The 14,471-nt window shown below is 48.1% G+C and overlaps 2 protein-coding genes across 2 annotated transcripts; one reads left to right on the forward strand and one right to left on the reverse strand.

Moving 5' to 3' along the window:
- Window positions 1-181: 181 nt before the first annotated feature.
- On the forward strand, window positions 182-2,511 carry MAD2L1BP (MAD2L1 binding protein). The gene is made up of 2 exons (XM_071430252.1): window positions 182-1,272; window positions 1,891-2,511. Exons 1-2 carry the CDS (start codon window positions 1,087-1,089, stop codon window positions 2,419-2,421), a joined length of 717 nt encoding a protein of 238 aa, XP_071286353.1. The 5' UTR covers window positions 182-1,086; the 3' UTR covers window positions 2,422-2,511.
- A 1,829-nt stretch (window positions 2,512-4,340) lies between these two features.
- On the reverse strand, window positions 4,341-13,643 carry LOC139591550 (epoxide hydrolase 1-like). The gene is made up of 10 exons (XM_071430241.1): window positions 13,600-13,643; window positions 12,268-12,291; window positions 11,153-11,366; window positions 10,173-10,353; window positions 9,143-9,373; window positions 8,640-8,769; window positions 8,105-8,319; window positions 6,136-6,244; window positions 5,677-5,796; window positions 4,341-4,739 (listed from the first exon to the last, which is right to left on the reverse strand). The coding sequence occupies exons 1-10, from the start codon at window positions 13,626-13,628 to the stop codon at window positions 4,538-4,540; spliced, it is 1,455 nt and encodes a 484-aa protein (XP_071286342.1). The 5' UTR covers window positions 13,629-13,643; the 3' UTR covers window positions 4,341-4,537.
- Window positions 13,644-14,471: the final 828 nt, after the last annotated feature.

Here is a 14,471-nt window from a genome sequence, read left to right on the forward strand (position 1 = left end):
CCGCCCACAACGCCGAGAATGCTCCGCTCGCCTCCCGCTCGAAACTACATCTCCCGGCGTGCCTCGCGGCGCAACCAGCTCGCTCCCGTACGGGTTCCATCCGCGGGGGCTGATGGGAGTTGGAGTCCAAGGGAGAGGGCGCCGCCTGTCGACCGCGGCTGACAACGCGCGGGATGCCACCGCTCCCCGGGCCCCGCTCGCCGGGATCTGCGGACGCCCGTGGATTATCCCTTTCGCAGTTCACAGCCCCGGGTTCCCTGGTTATTGACATCGAGCGATCAGTCATTTTGGATTCGGGAAACTGGGGCACTTTCGAAGCTGTTTGGCATTGGAGGTACCTCATGACTACGCAGAGGTAGCAGCCCGACACAGAGCGATCCCAAAGCACACATTAAGATCCAACCGAGGGGGCGGCCGGAACAGCAAAAGAACCTCTAGCTATGCGCCGCATCCCCTCAATTCCCAGTCTCCAGTTCCACGGCCACTGCGCCTTCCCTTTCCCCGCCGCATGCCCTGGGAGAGCGACTCTGGATCATTGTTCGTGTACAACCGACACCCTCCGTGGCGCTCCGCGCAGGTGGCCGCGGTTCCTGTAAAGCAGCCTCGGAACGGCTCCTCTCGCCATCCCGCCCTCCACTCGCCGTGTGCTGGAGGCAGCACCCAATGGGGCGGCAGGCACAATGTTTCCAAACACGGCACTCCCTGCACACTCTCCGCCTCCCCGCGGCAGCGCGAAGGCGGCTCCTCTGCACGACAGCGGAGCCGCCAGGGCTGCCGGGAGCGGGGCGGGGGACAGCGGAGCCGCTTCCTGCAGCCATCCCCGGACAGCACTGCAGGAAGCAGCCTGAGGTCCCGGCATAGCCTCAGCCGGGGGCTCCCGGGACGGGAGCGGGCGGGGGAGCGGAGGGGCGGGGCTAGGCAGAGACCCCGCCTCCCACCACGCCCATCGCGCGGCGCGGCCCGTGCGCCGCTCCCGTGAGGCTGCGCGGCGGCGGCGGCATTTAAACCGCGGCGGCCGTTAGGGGCGGTGTGTGTGCCACGGGTTTTTCGCTCCCGGCGCTGGCGGGCCTGGATCGCGGCAGCGACATGGGGCCTCGGGGGGATAGGGCGGTGCTGGGCAGCCCCGCCGTGGCCGTGGCCTTCCCGGGAGCTGTGTGCCGGGGCAGCGGCTACCGCTTCGCCTGCGAGCTTCTGAAGCACGTCCTGCACCAGCGGAACCAGCTCCCGCTGCCCTACGAGCAGCTGGCCTACTTCTGCCGGCGGGCGGCCCAGGTGAGGCGCGGAGGCCGCGGGGTCCGACCCGTGCTCGGGGGCGGCCTCTGGGCCGGGATTGGGAGGGCCGTGGCGTTTGAGGTTTGCTTGTGAGCTCCTGGTCTCGCTCGGGGATTCGCACGGCAATGCGCTTTCATTTTAAAGTAAAGAGCTTGTTGTGGCTGCATCTCTAAATGTTACCTCTTCTTTTCAAAACGAGGCAAAAGCAGCGGTAAGTTCAGGCTGCTGAAGGTGCCGACAAATTGCTCTTAATTGATTGTTTCCTGCTTTCCGCTCAAAGCATGTCGCTGCTTTGTTACCTCTAAACAAAAACCAAACAAATTACTGTTAAGAGATTTCAGGAGTGGCTGATCTTTGAAAGATGGGCTTCTACTTTCTATTGGAATTCATCAGTAGCGCGATTCAGATTCTAACTGAGTAGCTATGGATTGTGCTTTTGTGTTCTTCTTGCATCTCCTCATTTGGGAGAAGATGTGTGTCTTCCTCAATTGGGTACCTGTAGCTCTCAAAATGAACACAAACTGCTTGTTCCTTCACTCTCTGGGATGGGCCCTGCTTTCTGCAGAGTATAATATATGTTTATAACTAAATGTGTTAATGTGAATTTTTATTTTCGAGGGTGGAGATGGAATTGAGAAACCACATTCCCTGGGCCTAGCAAGCAGAAAGTGCCAGCAGTTGCTGACGGAGCTGGAGGGATTGTTCCAGCACCTGGAAGTCATGTTTAGTCTGACGCTGGTTCCTCGGGTTCTTTTCCTACTTGGAGGCAACGTCATGAACCCCAAGGAGCTCTATGAGCTGAATTTGGAGGGGTTCTGTGAGGGCTCTGCTGAAGAGAGCCTCCAGACCGCGCCCTGCGTTCGCCAGCTCTTTCACCGCCTGTTTGTTGCTGATGTCTTCAGTGAACTTAAGGCTCTCCCTGTGACAGGCACTCTTGTCCTGGTCCAGGGCCACCGTGACTGTGGTGTTGAGTGGTTCCGGCCCAAGCTCAACTACCAAGTGCCGAGCCGAGGGAGGAAGCTGACTATTAAGTTGTCCTGTGATGGAGACCTCCACGTCAGTGCCTCACCTCCACGGCACACAGCACCTGCTTGGGAGGACTATGTCTGGTTCCAAGCACCAGTGACCCTCAAAGGCTTTAGTGAATGAATGGTTTCCGTAGAAATTTAACTGGAATATTGAATACTTTTTTTTTTCTTTAGGTGTTAATTTTAGCAAATGTAACCATGTATTTTTGAACCATGTCTGCCTGAATTTTTTTTTTCTTCATGGTGTCTACTGCCTTCCTGTATCTTGCTGTGCTCCTCTATTGTCCTTATTTCCTGAGTTGTTGTTGAAGGCAAATCCACTTTAAGGCACAGTTGCACAGAGGTCCAGCAATTAATTCTTTAGGGACCTGATCTATGACCTGGGATGAATTAATGTGTCGGGAGTAAAGCTTCCCTGCTGAGTGCTTGCTGACCTGGATACATACAATCTCCTCCTGAGTTTTAATATCGCCGTTTTCTGACCCTGCCTTTGCCATGTTACCCATAGGCTGTCTTAGGTGAAGTTACTTCCTGCAGAATGACTCTGGGAGGAAATCCTGCAGTCCTTAAAAGGCTCCCCACAGCAGGAAAACCAGCGAGCAAAACCGGACCGGCACACAAAGGTAACCTTGTTGCCGAAGAGGGATTTATTCCCAGCTAGTAAAGAATGGGGCAGGATGAAGGCAGTTCCTCTGCAAAGGGCTGGAGCTGCCGGGGCTGCTGTGGAGATGGGCGGAGCCGCTTCAAGGGGCCCTCTGGCAACTCTACAAGCAACAGCCGCAGCTCCCGAAGCTGCCTCAGCAGCCGTGGTGTGCACCTCCTTTGAGTACTCAAGTGCTTGTCCATCTATTTGGTAAAATTACACTTTCCTATAACTCACTTTCTGTTCCTTAACACTCCAAAGTAAGCAACTGAAAGATCTTGTAACTAGTGCTGTCTTGGAGATGGAAAGAGACTGGTACTGTGGAGGCAGGGTAGCAGTAAACAATTTATTTTTTTTTACTAATTTTTGCCTAACAGCCCTGCAATTTGGTTAGATATAAGATTAAAAGTAAGCAGTTTCTTTGCTAACCTTCTTCAGAGAAAGTTAGAAGTGCTGCTGCAATAATGGAAGATTACTCTCACTCAAGGAAGAAACTTCGACTTAAACGTTCCTGAAATGCATAGAAATCAGGGGAATGTGATCAAGTTTAGCACTATTTTTACCTACCAAATTCGTGTTCTTAGTCAGACTGTATTACCTAGAGTCAGAACTTGAGTCTGTTCTTCTGGGCTGGTGTCTACTGCAGAACAGGACAGGGAGAAAAGCCCTGGGAGCAGTGTGTTAAACTAGATATCTGCTGGAATTGTCTTCAGTCAGCTGGGCTATTATCTGTGCTGCAATGAGCTTTCAGTAGCTTGAAATAACTCCATCCCACTTGAAGAGAAAGGTGAGCCTACTTGGTAGTGAGGGTGCTTGCTGTTACTAGTCAAAAATGCACAATGGGGTGGTAGAAGTCCTTTGAGAAGAGGATGAAGGTTGAAGTAAACCTCTACACTTGGTGCATATTTTAACTTTGACCTTTTGGGTGGAATGAGATGATAGAAGTAGTAGGAACTTAATTTGGAATTTTTGAGCTTGGAGAACACTAGAGTGCCCTCTCTGCTGTAGTATCCATTAATATATGTTTACAGTGTGCAGTAGCTGCTTCTTAAGCTTGTTCTAGGGGAAAAACTTGGAGTGATGAAAGCTGCCTTATGTGCAGCTGCCCACTTGAATATGGAATCTCAGGCCCTCTTGAAGGAAAAATATAACTTGAATGTAGGAGTGTTTGTGCTCAGGAGATGAAAACCTTTTATGCTTCCACCAAAGCTGCTTGTAACACATGTTTAAGAATGCAGGTGCCCAAGTGTTTAACAGAAGCCTTGGCCAGTTCCTTTCACCTCTCTTCCTCAGCTGAGTGCAATGTTACTGCAATAAACTGTTTACATATTCTGTTATACTTGAACTATGAATGCAGCAATGATAGGGTGCTGGGAACTAAGGAACACAAGATGCTCTTTGGATTTTTGTTAAGTTTTTTTTCTTATGAAAACATTACAAATTGATTTTAAAAATCAGGACTGTAATTATTATCAAAATAAAATGCTGGCTTCTATATGTGATTATTTTGAGGGATTAAACAAATCCAGTCTAAAGGTTCTGCCACTGCTAGAACCACTTGTTTCCATTCTATGCATATATTTCAACAGCAGGCTCACAGCTGTTCCACTTTTCGGACAAACTGCATGATGTCTTGTGCCAGGAGCTTTGGTTCCTCAAAGGCAGCAAAATGGCCTCCACGTGGCATGTAAGTGTAAGTGACAATGTTCTTGTAGACATCCTTTGCCCAGACACGTGGTACATGTACAATCTCCTGAGGAAAAGCTGCAATCCCTGTGGGAACGTATACGCTAACCCTGGAAGACATAAGGTAATTGCTGAAACAAGTCTTGGGGGAAGTCTATAAAAACCTCTGTCTCTGGGAACACATTCACTGAAGTTTCCCCACTTTGTGCAGTGCACCCCCTGATCTGCACACTGAGGAGCTTAATTTCTATTCAGGTATCACTGAGTTTTAGAAGATGATATCTGTAGAGGTGCAAAGTAGAGCCAAGTTTGCATACAGGTTGATCTTGAAATGTTCCCCATCTCTGAGTTTAACTTTCATAAGTGTTGTGCTACATGGCAAGATACCACACCTCTTTGAGAAATGAGCCAGCTCCTGTTTGCTTTAGAATATGATACCAAATGCATAATAAATGACTCTCTGGAGAGGAAAGGGGCTGGTTCAGTCCTCCAAGAAAAAGACTCCCCCCACTTGTTCAGATGATCAGTTACTTGTCTGCTCAGCAACATTTTGTGGTCAGCCTCTCTTAGCATCATCTTAATGAACCAGCTGTCACAAGGTGCTGGGTTTCAAGTACTGCTCAAGTTGCTACCCCAGGTTTGTGCTTAACTCTTGTAGTTCTTAGCTTATTCTGCAGCAAGCAGTAGCCTTCCTAATTCAGTTTATACTTCTCTCTTAGGTGTGCCCATGATCTTCTGTTTTGTTTTCACTGAACTGGGCTACAAGTCACATTTGTTTGGTGAATAAGTATATAGACTTGTATTTTGAACACAAGACTTTGCTTGGTGCTTTAAGTCTTTTGCATTGTCTTGGCTGCAAGCTACCTTGTGTGCATTATAGGTTCAAAAGAAAAGTGACCCTTAACTATATTTATCAAAAGCAAGTAAGAATTTGGACTTTCATTTTTCTCAGAGTTAAATGTGCTGTTGTAAGTGATCTAACTGTTGATACAGGCAAATGTTTCAACCTCATTTGCAAATTTGCCTTGCAACTTGCCACATAATTACCTGTTATGAATTCTTGGGTCCTTGGAAAAGTTTTCCTTGTAGTATCGCATTGAGGACACAATGGAGGATGTCACCCAATAAATCATCACGTTGGTCAAAAGCTCATCAAGAGAGTATTTGCTGTTGAGAGAGAGAGGATGAAATTTAACTGGAAGCTGTTCCTCAGTGCTCTATGCTGGGCTCATGCCCTGAAGAACTGCTGTCCCTCTTAATCTCCACTTATTTTCAAGCAGCAGATTAGCTGGCACCTGTGTGTTCAGAGCAAAACTGCCTGGTGCTGAAGCAGTAGTGTGCAGGCAGTCTGCCCTAAGTTTAAACTGGTGCTTGTCATGTCAGCCTTTCTTCCCTAAATTTCAGCTTTGACAGGCTAGTATCTTACCTGTATCCTCATATTAGTTCCCACCAGTCATTCTTTTAATGAGACTTCTCACAAAATAACATCATAACCTAACATCTTACCTTTCCAAGCCTCCATCATCTTTATTCAGAAACGATTTGTCTGTCCAGGTTGAGAATTTCTCCATAATATATGCAGCAAGCCCCACTGGGGAGTCATTCAGTCCACAACCTAAGTGAGGAGAAGAGCTGTTGCAGTTGCCTGGCATTGCAATACTTCAGTGCAAGTTAAACTAGACTTTCATGAAGAGTTCAGAGTTTTCTAGAGAATTCAGTAGAGAGTCTGTATTTATCTGTCCCTTATAGTACTTTATTCGTGACAAATTCCCTGCAGAGGAATTCTGGCTGTATCTGAGGGCACTACAAATTCAGATAATTCCTATACAAAAGGAGCTGGGAGTTAGGGAAGTTCCATTGGCTTCTTGGTGATGTGTGGCAGAAGGAGCACAATCAGATGTAAAGAGATGGCAGTCTGAAAAGAAATTTCAGATAAAATATTTGGGAGCATTATCCTGCTTAGTATGGTATGTATTCTGATTCTAAAATATATTTATGAAACAGGGCTAACAAGAATACATCAGATTCAGAGTGTCACGAATATAATGGATTCTGTGTTTTTGCTTTTCTTTTTTTTTTAGAGTTTGCAAAATTGCCCTAATCTTTGATCCAGCTGATTTTTGAGAACACTACCCTTGACTCATGGAATCTCTCATATGGGAGCAGCCAAACTTGAACCCACTTAAACTCCTTTGAGCTTTGTTGATATCAGTTTTTTTTGGCTGGTTTTATTAACCAGTCACTTATAAACCAAAGCTTGGATAACTGTCAGTTTTACATCTAATTATTAACTTATTCATAGAGAAGTTAGGATCTTCTTAAAGGGTACAGATGTCAGCACAGATTTTTGTGATTCTCTCCCTCCCCTGGAACTTGTGGATTTATTCCTGTGCTTGGATTCTCATGTTGACTAGTTTTAATTCTTTTCTTAAGGCAGTTCAATTTCTTAAGAATTCTGGGGAAGGAGCCTCAACAAAATATTATTATAAATTACTTATATAAGTTAGTGAATGTACAGCTGTTTGATTCTGCCAAAGCTCTGATTCTTGAAGCATGATTTCCCTGTGATATTATCCCCTGTAAATCAATTCTCCTTGTTTAAAAAATTCTGTCAGATTTCTGATCAGAGGGAGACTAAACATACTAGTGTTCATTTTTTTTTTTTTGTGAATCCCTTTACTTTTTGGCCCTTAAAAACACCCAAGCAACCAGAAACACCACCACCACAACAACTCCCTCCCACTTGGTATATTGTTTATCTTCTTTTATTTCTTGGGGTTTGCAATCACTTCAAGCAATAGTCTAGGCATTCTTTGATGTTCCAGTTTGAGCTGCTTCTCCTTTGGTGAATTGCTGGGATGGGGGACTGTTTGTTCTCTGGTGTCCAAATCTGACACCAGCCTGAGACAGCTCTGCTGTCTTTCCTGATGAGAGATGACTTCAATAAAGCAATACCCCAGAATCCTCTCTAGTGGGGACTGATGCAAAGAGTTCCTCTTAGCATTATGAAATAGCCGTATCTTTCTTCACAGTCCTTATCCACTGGCCCCAGGACGTCAGCATTCTGGCTTTTCAGGTGTTTGAACTTTGTCTACCTTTTTGAAACTTTCACATTGCACCTCTTTGCTTGTGATATTTTTCCTTGTTTTCACCCCCATTTACTTCTCAAAGCTTCAATTTCAGAACCCTGTGTTTTACTTTTGAAGGACTCTATGGAAATGGGCTCATTCTCAAAGAAAGTGGTGTGCTATTTAAAAGACCTTGAAAAGATATACTTGAAATCTCCATCTTTTCTTGAGTGGTTTCTTTTACCTTCATTTTATACAGTTCTCATCCCCATAAACTCATTACTGCCATGAGTCTTGCACTCATGTCACCAGAAGTCATTGCTTCTCAAATTTGGCTGCCCTTTGTTTTCATGTACCACAGGTGATTAGTGTAGCATGTTCACAGGGATACAGAGAAGGTACGTTACCTGCAGTGTCTGGTTTGGTGGCTTGGATGTGTAGGTACCCAGACTCTCGTAGGACATCATATACATTTTTCTGCATGAAAGGGTAGTAACGTCGAGCATCTTCCCTGCTGAAGCCTACAAGCCACGGTACATAAGCCCCAAGCATTGTACGAATCATCTTTCCCAAACCTTGTGTGGTGATGAAAACAAGATTCAGATGAAGCCCTTTCACAGACCTAAAAGTAAGTTAAGGAATAGAGGGTTAAATCAAACAATTTTCTGTCTCCAAGTTTTCTAGAAAATAAGTCTGACTGCAGCTGTGAGATAAACACTGGACTGAATCAAATACACAAAGCCCTTCAGATTAATCATGATTTAAAAAGAAATCAGTGCAAAGCATATGAATGCAATTGAATATACAGGATGGGGTTGTCCCTGAAGGAAACAGAGCAGAAGAGAATGAGAAGCAGGGCAAACAGAAGGTAGGACTACGGAGCCAGAAGGTAGGGTAGGAATTGGAGGCAGCTTTTCTGCACTGATTTCCTTTGCTACTTACTGTGGCAGCATCTGGGCCATGTTAGTGGTAATGCGAGATCCCCAGTCCCCTCCCTGTAGGTAGTATTCCTTGAAGCCCAATCTGTTCATCAGTTTATGGAATATCCGAGCAGTTGCTATGGAGTCAAACTCTGTAGGTAAAGGGAAACACAGGAGAACCGTTGGTCCTAGTGTTCCTCCCCTGGCCAAAGACTGTGACCTGACTGATGCACGTGTGTGTGGGGCTGTGGGAAGGGACAGTGTGCAATGCTGCCCTGCCTCACTCCTTGGAAAGAAAGTGAACACAAGATGAAAGAAATCCAGTGGAAAACAAAATCAGACCTGACTTCCTGTTACCATTGTGTTGCAAATCTCCACAGCCAGCCCCAGAGCCTCAGCCACATGGGTCTTAGTGAAGAGCCAGGCATTTGCACTACAAACTGCAGTGCCCAGAGCTGCCTGGGATAGTTGAGGTGTTTGTTACTCCAAAAACTGCAATTCCAACAGAGCCTTTTCATTGCTTACCTTTCTGGTGAGAGGCCTCTGAGAAAGCATATCCTGGGATGGAGGGGCAGATGACCTCAAACACCACATCACCCTCATTCAGGCCGTGCTTGGCTGGCTCCGTGAGCAGAGGGATGATCTTGTAGAACTCATAGAAGGAGCCGGGCCAGCCATGGACCATCAGCAGAGGTCGAACAGCTTGACCATGAGGAACATAGGATGGCTTCACATGGATAAAATGGATATCAATCCCTGCCACACATCCAAGAAAGAAAAATTAAAGCTCTGGGACCAGTTTCTGCTCGGTATTCTGTAGAAGGAGGGCGGCAAAACTGTAAGTGGCATATAGAGCAGAAGTTCCACAATCAGCCCGCTGCAAGAACATACCTGGCTGAAAGGGGATGCCTGGCATAGTATTGGTTGTCTTATTTTTTACATACACACAGAGATATTGACCCCAGCCACAGATATTGGGGTCACTGGAGATTAGCATCCATCTCCTGAGAAACTGGACTCACAGTATATAAGTAAGAACTGCACTTGAATGCGCAGCACAATGGGGGTAAGATACATGCAAAAACATTACAGTAATTAAAGGTGAAACATGAAAAAGGGCATGATAGAAGCCTAACATAGAGATCAATTATGTAAAGTCTTTCTACCCTAATCTAGAGATAATTTATGTAAGGTCTGGCTAAGCTCACCTAGGTAAACCACTGTGTGGTGGGGAGGGATATTCCAGCCTCAGTCTGGCTAAATTTCACAGTTTTCAAAGGTGGCTTCAAGGCAATCACCGAAGAGCACGTCATCATTAGTTAGCATGGGTTAGCCAGATGAAGCCCATCTTGAAGCAGACCTAATCTTATTCCCACTGTGTAATGAACTTAATCCCTATAAGGTTATTAATAATAGAGCCTCCACTAGTTGTATTTCACTTGTATCATGAAGCTGTTATGCATAGGTTATCTCAAATATCGTCACTTTTTACATCTCCCCCGTCTTGCTGTGCATTTCCAAGTGAGACCCATTCAAGGCACGGAGGCCCCCTCACCTTCAATGGTGGTGTGGAAGTGGGGGTATTTGTTCAGCACTTCCACTTGCTTGCGCCAGTCAAACTGATTCCTCCAGTAGTCCACCACCTTCCGCAGGTAGCTGGAGTTGAAGCCGTAGTGGAAGGCGGCTCCTTCCACGTGTGGTGTGAAGCGGAACCGATCCAGGCGCTGGTGCAGATCCTGTGGAAGGGAGCCCTTCTTGTCAGGCTGGCCAGCTGCTGCCATGTGCCCTATGCCAGGGCAGGCACAGACAGGCTCTCCTGGCTCTGCTGGCTTTTGTATTGCTCTCTGGGACACCACAAGCCCTCCTGCAGAAGTGCCATACTCTAATTGACCATCTGAATTGTTTGTATGTGGAATACAATTTTCTACAGGTTACAAGTTCCCCATGGGCATCCAGGAGAACTGGGTCCTATTCTTGGCTTGCTGCTAACTCACTTCAGGGTTTTTGGTGCTATGAGCTTGGCAGCACTGCTGGCTGGGAGAATAAGAATCTCACCTTGAGCTGCTGGCTGCTGCTTGGTGAGATAGAGACAGGCATGCAGGGATGGAGGAGCTATGACTCAGTCAAGACACCATCCCTCTTCAGCCTTACAGCCCTTTCCTCTGTGGAAGCCCCTCAGTCCTGGGGGCTTCCTACTGGTGCCACTGCTGTCCCAATGCCCTCCTTCCCTGCTCCACCATCCACAGACCCACTGTGAAGTCTGCTGCTCAAAGCATGGCCTTTCTGCAGGAGAAGCCCCAGCTTGCACAGAGGGGCTGCTGTCTCAGAAAGTCTTTAGGGGACATTGCAATGTACCAGAGCTCAAATCCCCTTTGTAAAGAATGGTGAGCCAGAGCATCATCTAATGGAGCTGGGCAGCTGCCCTGGCACATGGAAGTGCCCTGCTGTCAGCCCCAAGGCATCACCTTGAGGCAGTGGGGTGGGTGATGGACTGCCTCCCCTTTCTGCCCCTCCTTACCCCCCAGGCAGCTGTACCTCGATTTCTTTGTCAGATGTTTCAATCTTGAAGGGACGGATGCTCGTGTCTTCTTTCCCTTTGGGGGGCCTTTCTCCTGCGCCCCACCACCCATCACCCATGTCAATAGTCTTGATCTTGCGTCCAGATCTGAGCCAGTAGAGCAGCATCCCTCCAACCCCCAGGGCGGCCACAGGGACCAGGACTGCATTCTTCTGAGAGTAGTCAAAAGGCCTGGGGAGGCACAAAATTGATTGTGTTCAACAACAGCAGTGTCAAAGGGACTTTTGCTGAGGCTTGGTTGCACATCCATAGGGGCTGAGCAGGGACAAAAACCTCCAGATCCCAGGCAGTCAGCAGGGATTGGTTATTTCTGTTATTTTTGAAGATCACAGGTAAGATTTGGGGCAGGGTTCTATCTACCAAGGCTTCTTAGGGGTCTCAAGTCCTTGCTGATCAGGACTTGCTGATTACAAGTCCACTTTGTCCCTTTCCTTGTGAACCAGGATGCCCAGGGGGACAAAGTTCAATAGGATATGGGCCAAGCTACTTAGAGGCAGGTGCTGCAGTGAATGAGACAGTAACAGCTGGACTTTTATTACTGGACCGTAACAGTCCAGTAATAAAAACTGATTTTGTATATTCCCAGAGTGGGCTGAGAAGCAGGAGGAGAAACAAAAGTCTTCATCTGCTGAAGAAAGCTAGATGCGCTGGACATGCTCCTCTTGCCAGTGCTTCGTACACAGCTGCCCTACAGAGTCAATCATCTCTTAGGGCAATCCTGGCTCTCCCCCCTAGCTCTCAAGTAAGGAGTGTCTGCTGGTGCCCCTGTTTCTGTTCTGAACAGCAAGGTGCCATACTTGAGGTGAGGGAGCCAAGCTGCCAGAGCTGGAGTTGACAGACATGCAGTCCTAAATGTAGTGTACCTTCCTACCCCTCTGACTTGTTTCAAGTTCCCCAGCTTCCCTTGGGGATTAGTAGAGGTGTTGGGGGCTCCTGCAGGGGGCTGCAAGGGGGCTGTGAGTGAAGATTTTGTTGTTATTGTCATCCAGAGTACAGAAGAGATGACACTGTGCCCCAGTCAGGGCTGTAACCAAAAGAGGAGACTGCAGCATAGAACAGCTATTCCACTCACCTGATCCGGGACATGATGCTCTCCCTATAAAAAAGGAAAAAACAGAAAGATCTTTACAGTCTGATAGTGTTGTCGTATTCCAACCCTTCTGGATGGTGCAAAAAATGCCCCCTGCCAGCACCACTCATTTCCTAGGGATGTGATCACAAGCTCTTCAGCCACCTGGCAACATCTGCCATTATTTTTTGTACTCTTTGGATAGGATAGGCAGAGAGGGGCTCACAAAGCACTGCCTCTGTACAAAGAGACAGTGTTTTTGGGCTGTGCTTTAACTAGATAATTTGTTGCCATAATATTCCCTCCTTCAGCACAACTTAGATGAAAGGCAGTAAACAGCTGCATTGGTGTCCTTGCAGTGTTTCATCCTGTGAGCAGCTGTGTAACTTCGGCCAAGAAAATCCTTTACTTTGACTGCTGTGTTGCAATAGGTGCACAGCCTCAGCAGGGCAATTCCGAGCTCCAGGGCTGTTCTGCTCCCAGCCACGTGGTGCTGATCGTGCTGCAGGGCTGGCACCAGCAGATGCTTGTGGACCCTTCCCTGTCCAGAGTTTAAGGAGCTGCTGTACCTTTGACACTTCTAGCTACTCCTGACTGGATATCAAGCCTTTAGGTCTCCCCTGTCTGCTAGGAAAAGAAAGTATCCTCCTCGGTTCACTAAGCCTAGCAGCTTCTGGTACAAAAGCACAATCTAAAATCTAGCAACAATAGAAGCAAGTCTTGTTACTCTGCCTTGCGGAAGGCAGCTACATTAGGGAGTTCTTTGGTACAATAATTATAGTACTTTGAGAAAAAAACCCAAAACAAATGCCAAAAAGGAAAAAGACTTGCTAATCCATGAAAAACCAACTTCACTGAGTGTTTGTTATCCCCTAGAATTGTTTCCCTCTGCTGTCTGAAGTGCAGAACCTGGAGCCTGTACTGGATATCTCAGTAACCTCCAAGGCAATTTGCTCACACTTGCTGAAACAGCCTATGCGTGTTTTTTTTTCCCTCAAATCACTTCCAGGCATGGAAGACCAGGGCTCCTAAGAACAAATAGCTTATGCAACAGGTAGGAGTATCCCCCTGCACTTACATCCGGGAGGTCGGTGAGCAGAGGTGTGAGAGCAGCTATCAAGGCAGCAGCACTAAACCCCGCTCTAACAAAGCCAGCTGCCAGAAGCAGCTCTCTGACACAAACAAGGCTCAGTGGATCAGCACCTTCTCCGCACTCGAGCTCAGGAGACCTCAGCTCCTGCTCCCACTCTCCCACGACCCTCCCGGGGCTTTCACGCAGCCCCGGGCGCGGGGAGCCCAGTCTGGATCCCTGCTCCCGTGCCGAGGAGATCTCACCATGCGTTTGGAAGGCTCTCCCGCCACATGTCTGCTGCTCCCTGCCTGGCCGCTGCTCCGACACACTCCCAGCTTCTCCTCTCCGGCTTTCTCTTCCGCAGTGACGTTTTCTCGGGGACAACGCAACCACATCGTCCCTCAGTGCCACCTATGGCCCGAGTGTGCAGCTGCAAACCGAGCTCCGTCCAGGCCGAGCCCTGCATGCAGCAGGAACAGCCCTGAGTGCCCCAGTGCCGCTGGATGCCGAACACACCGAGAGCGGCCCTGCCGAGGCTGCCCTGAGCTCCTCGGCTCGGGCTGCGGCAGCACCGCGTCCCCACAGCAAGGCCAGCTGGGTTATGCCGCCCGTACAGAGCCCTGCGGCGGGATCTACAGCCAGCAGCCTGAGGGAAGGATTCTTCACTCTCCTCAGCGCTCCTGAGACCACACCTGGATTGCCACAGCCACTTCTGGCCTTGCTGGTTGAAGACAGACTGGAGAGGGCCCAGCTTTGGAGGTGCAGGGCCACCAAACTGCTGGCTGGGCCATGTGGTGTATGAGGAAGGTGAAGAAGCATCTTCATCCTGGAGACGAAAGAGTAAAGGGTGGGATCTTATTGCTGTCTACAGTTAACCAGTGAGAAGCTGAGGGAAAATGGACCCAGACTCATCCCGGAGAAGCAGCAAGTGAAGGATAAAAGGCAAGAACCCAAATTGTAACAAGAGAAGTTAAGGTTAGATATGAGGAGAAATTAGTCCTCCACCGAGGTATTCAGATGCTGAGACATGGGCCCAGATAGGATGTGGGATTTTCACCCTTGGGGGCATTCCGAATTTGACAGGAACAAGGCACTGAGCAGTCTGACAGAGCTGAACCTGTTCTGAGCAGGTGTT

This window comes from Agelaius tricolor, unplaced genomic scaffold (assembly GCF_023055355.1).
Source record: "Agelaius tricolor isolate 1412-34295 unplaced genomic scaffold, bAgeTri1.0.p SCAF_1, whole genome shotgun sequence".
Classification (NCBI taxonomy): domain Eukaryota; kingdom Metazoa; phylum Chordata; class Aves; order Passeriformes; family Icteridae; genus Agelaius; species Agelaius tricolor.

Bases quoted from the DNA above. Each gene is read 5' to 3' on its own strand.
- MAD2L1BP (XM_071430252.1), top strand. From the start codon at position 1,087: ATGGGGCCTCGGGGGGATAGGGCGGTGCTGGGCAGCCCCGCCGTGGCC. The intron at 1,273-1,890 runs GTGAGGCGCGGA...TTTATTTTCGAG, and splicing joins TCTGCCGGCGGGCGGCCCAG to GGTGGAGATGGAATTGAGAA.
- LOC139591550 (XM_071430241.1), bottom strand. From the start codon at position 13,628: ATGTGGCGGGAGAGCCTTCCAAACGCATG. The intron at 11,367-12,267 runs GTGAGTGGAATA...GTGCCTCCCCAG, and splicing joins AGCATCATGTCCCGGATCAG to GCCTTTTGACTACTCTCAGA. The intron at 9,374-10,172 runs GTGAGGGGGCCT...GATGTGTGGCAG, and splicing joins CTTCCACACCACCATTGAAG to GGATTGATATCCATTTTATC.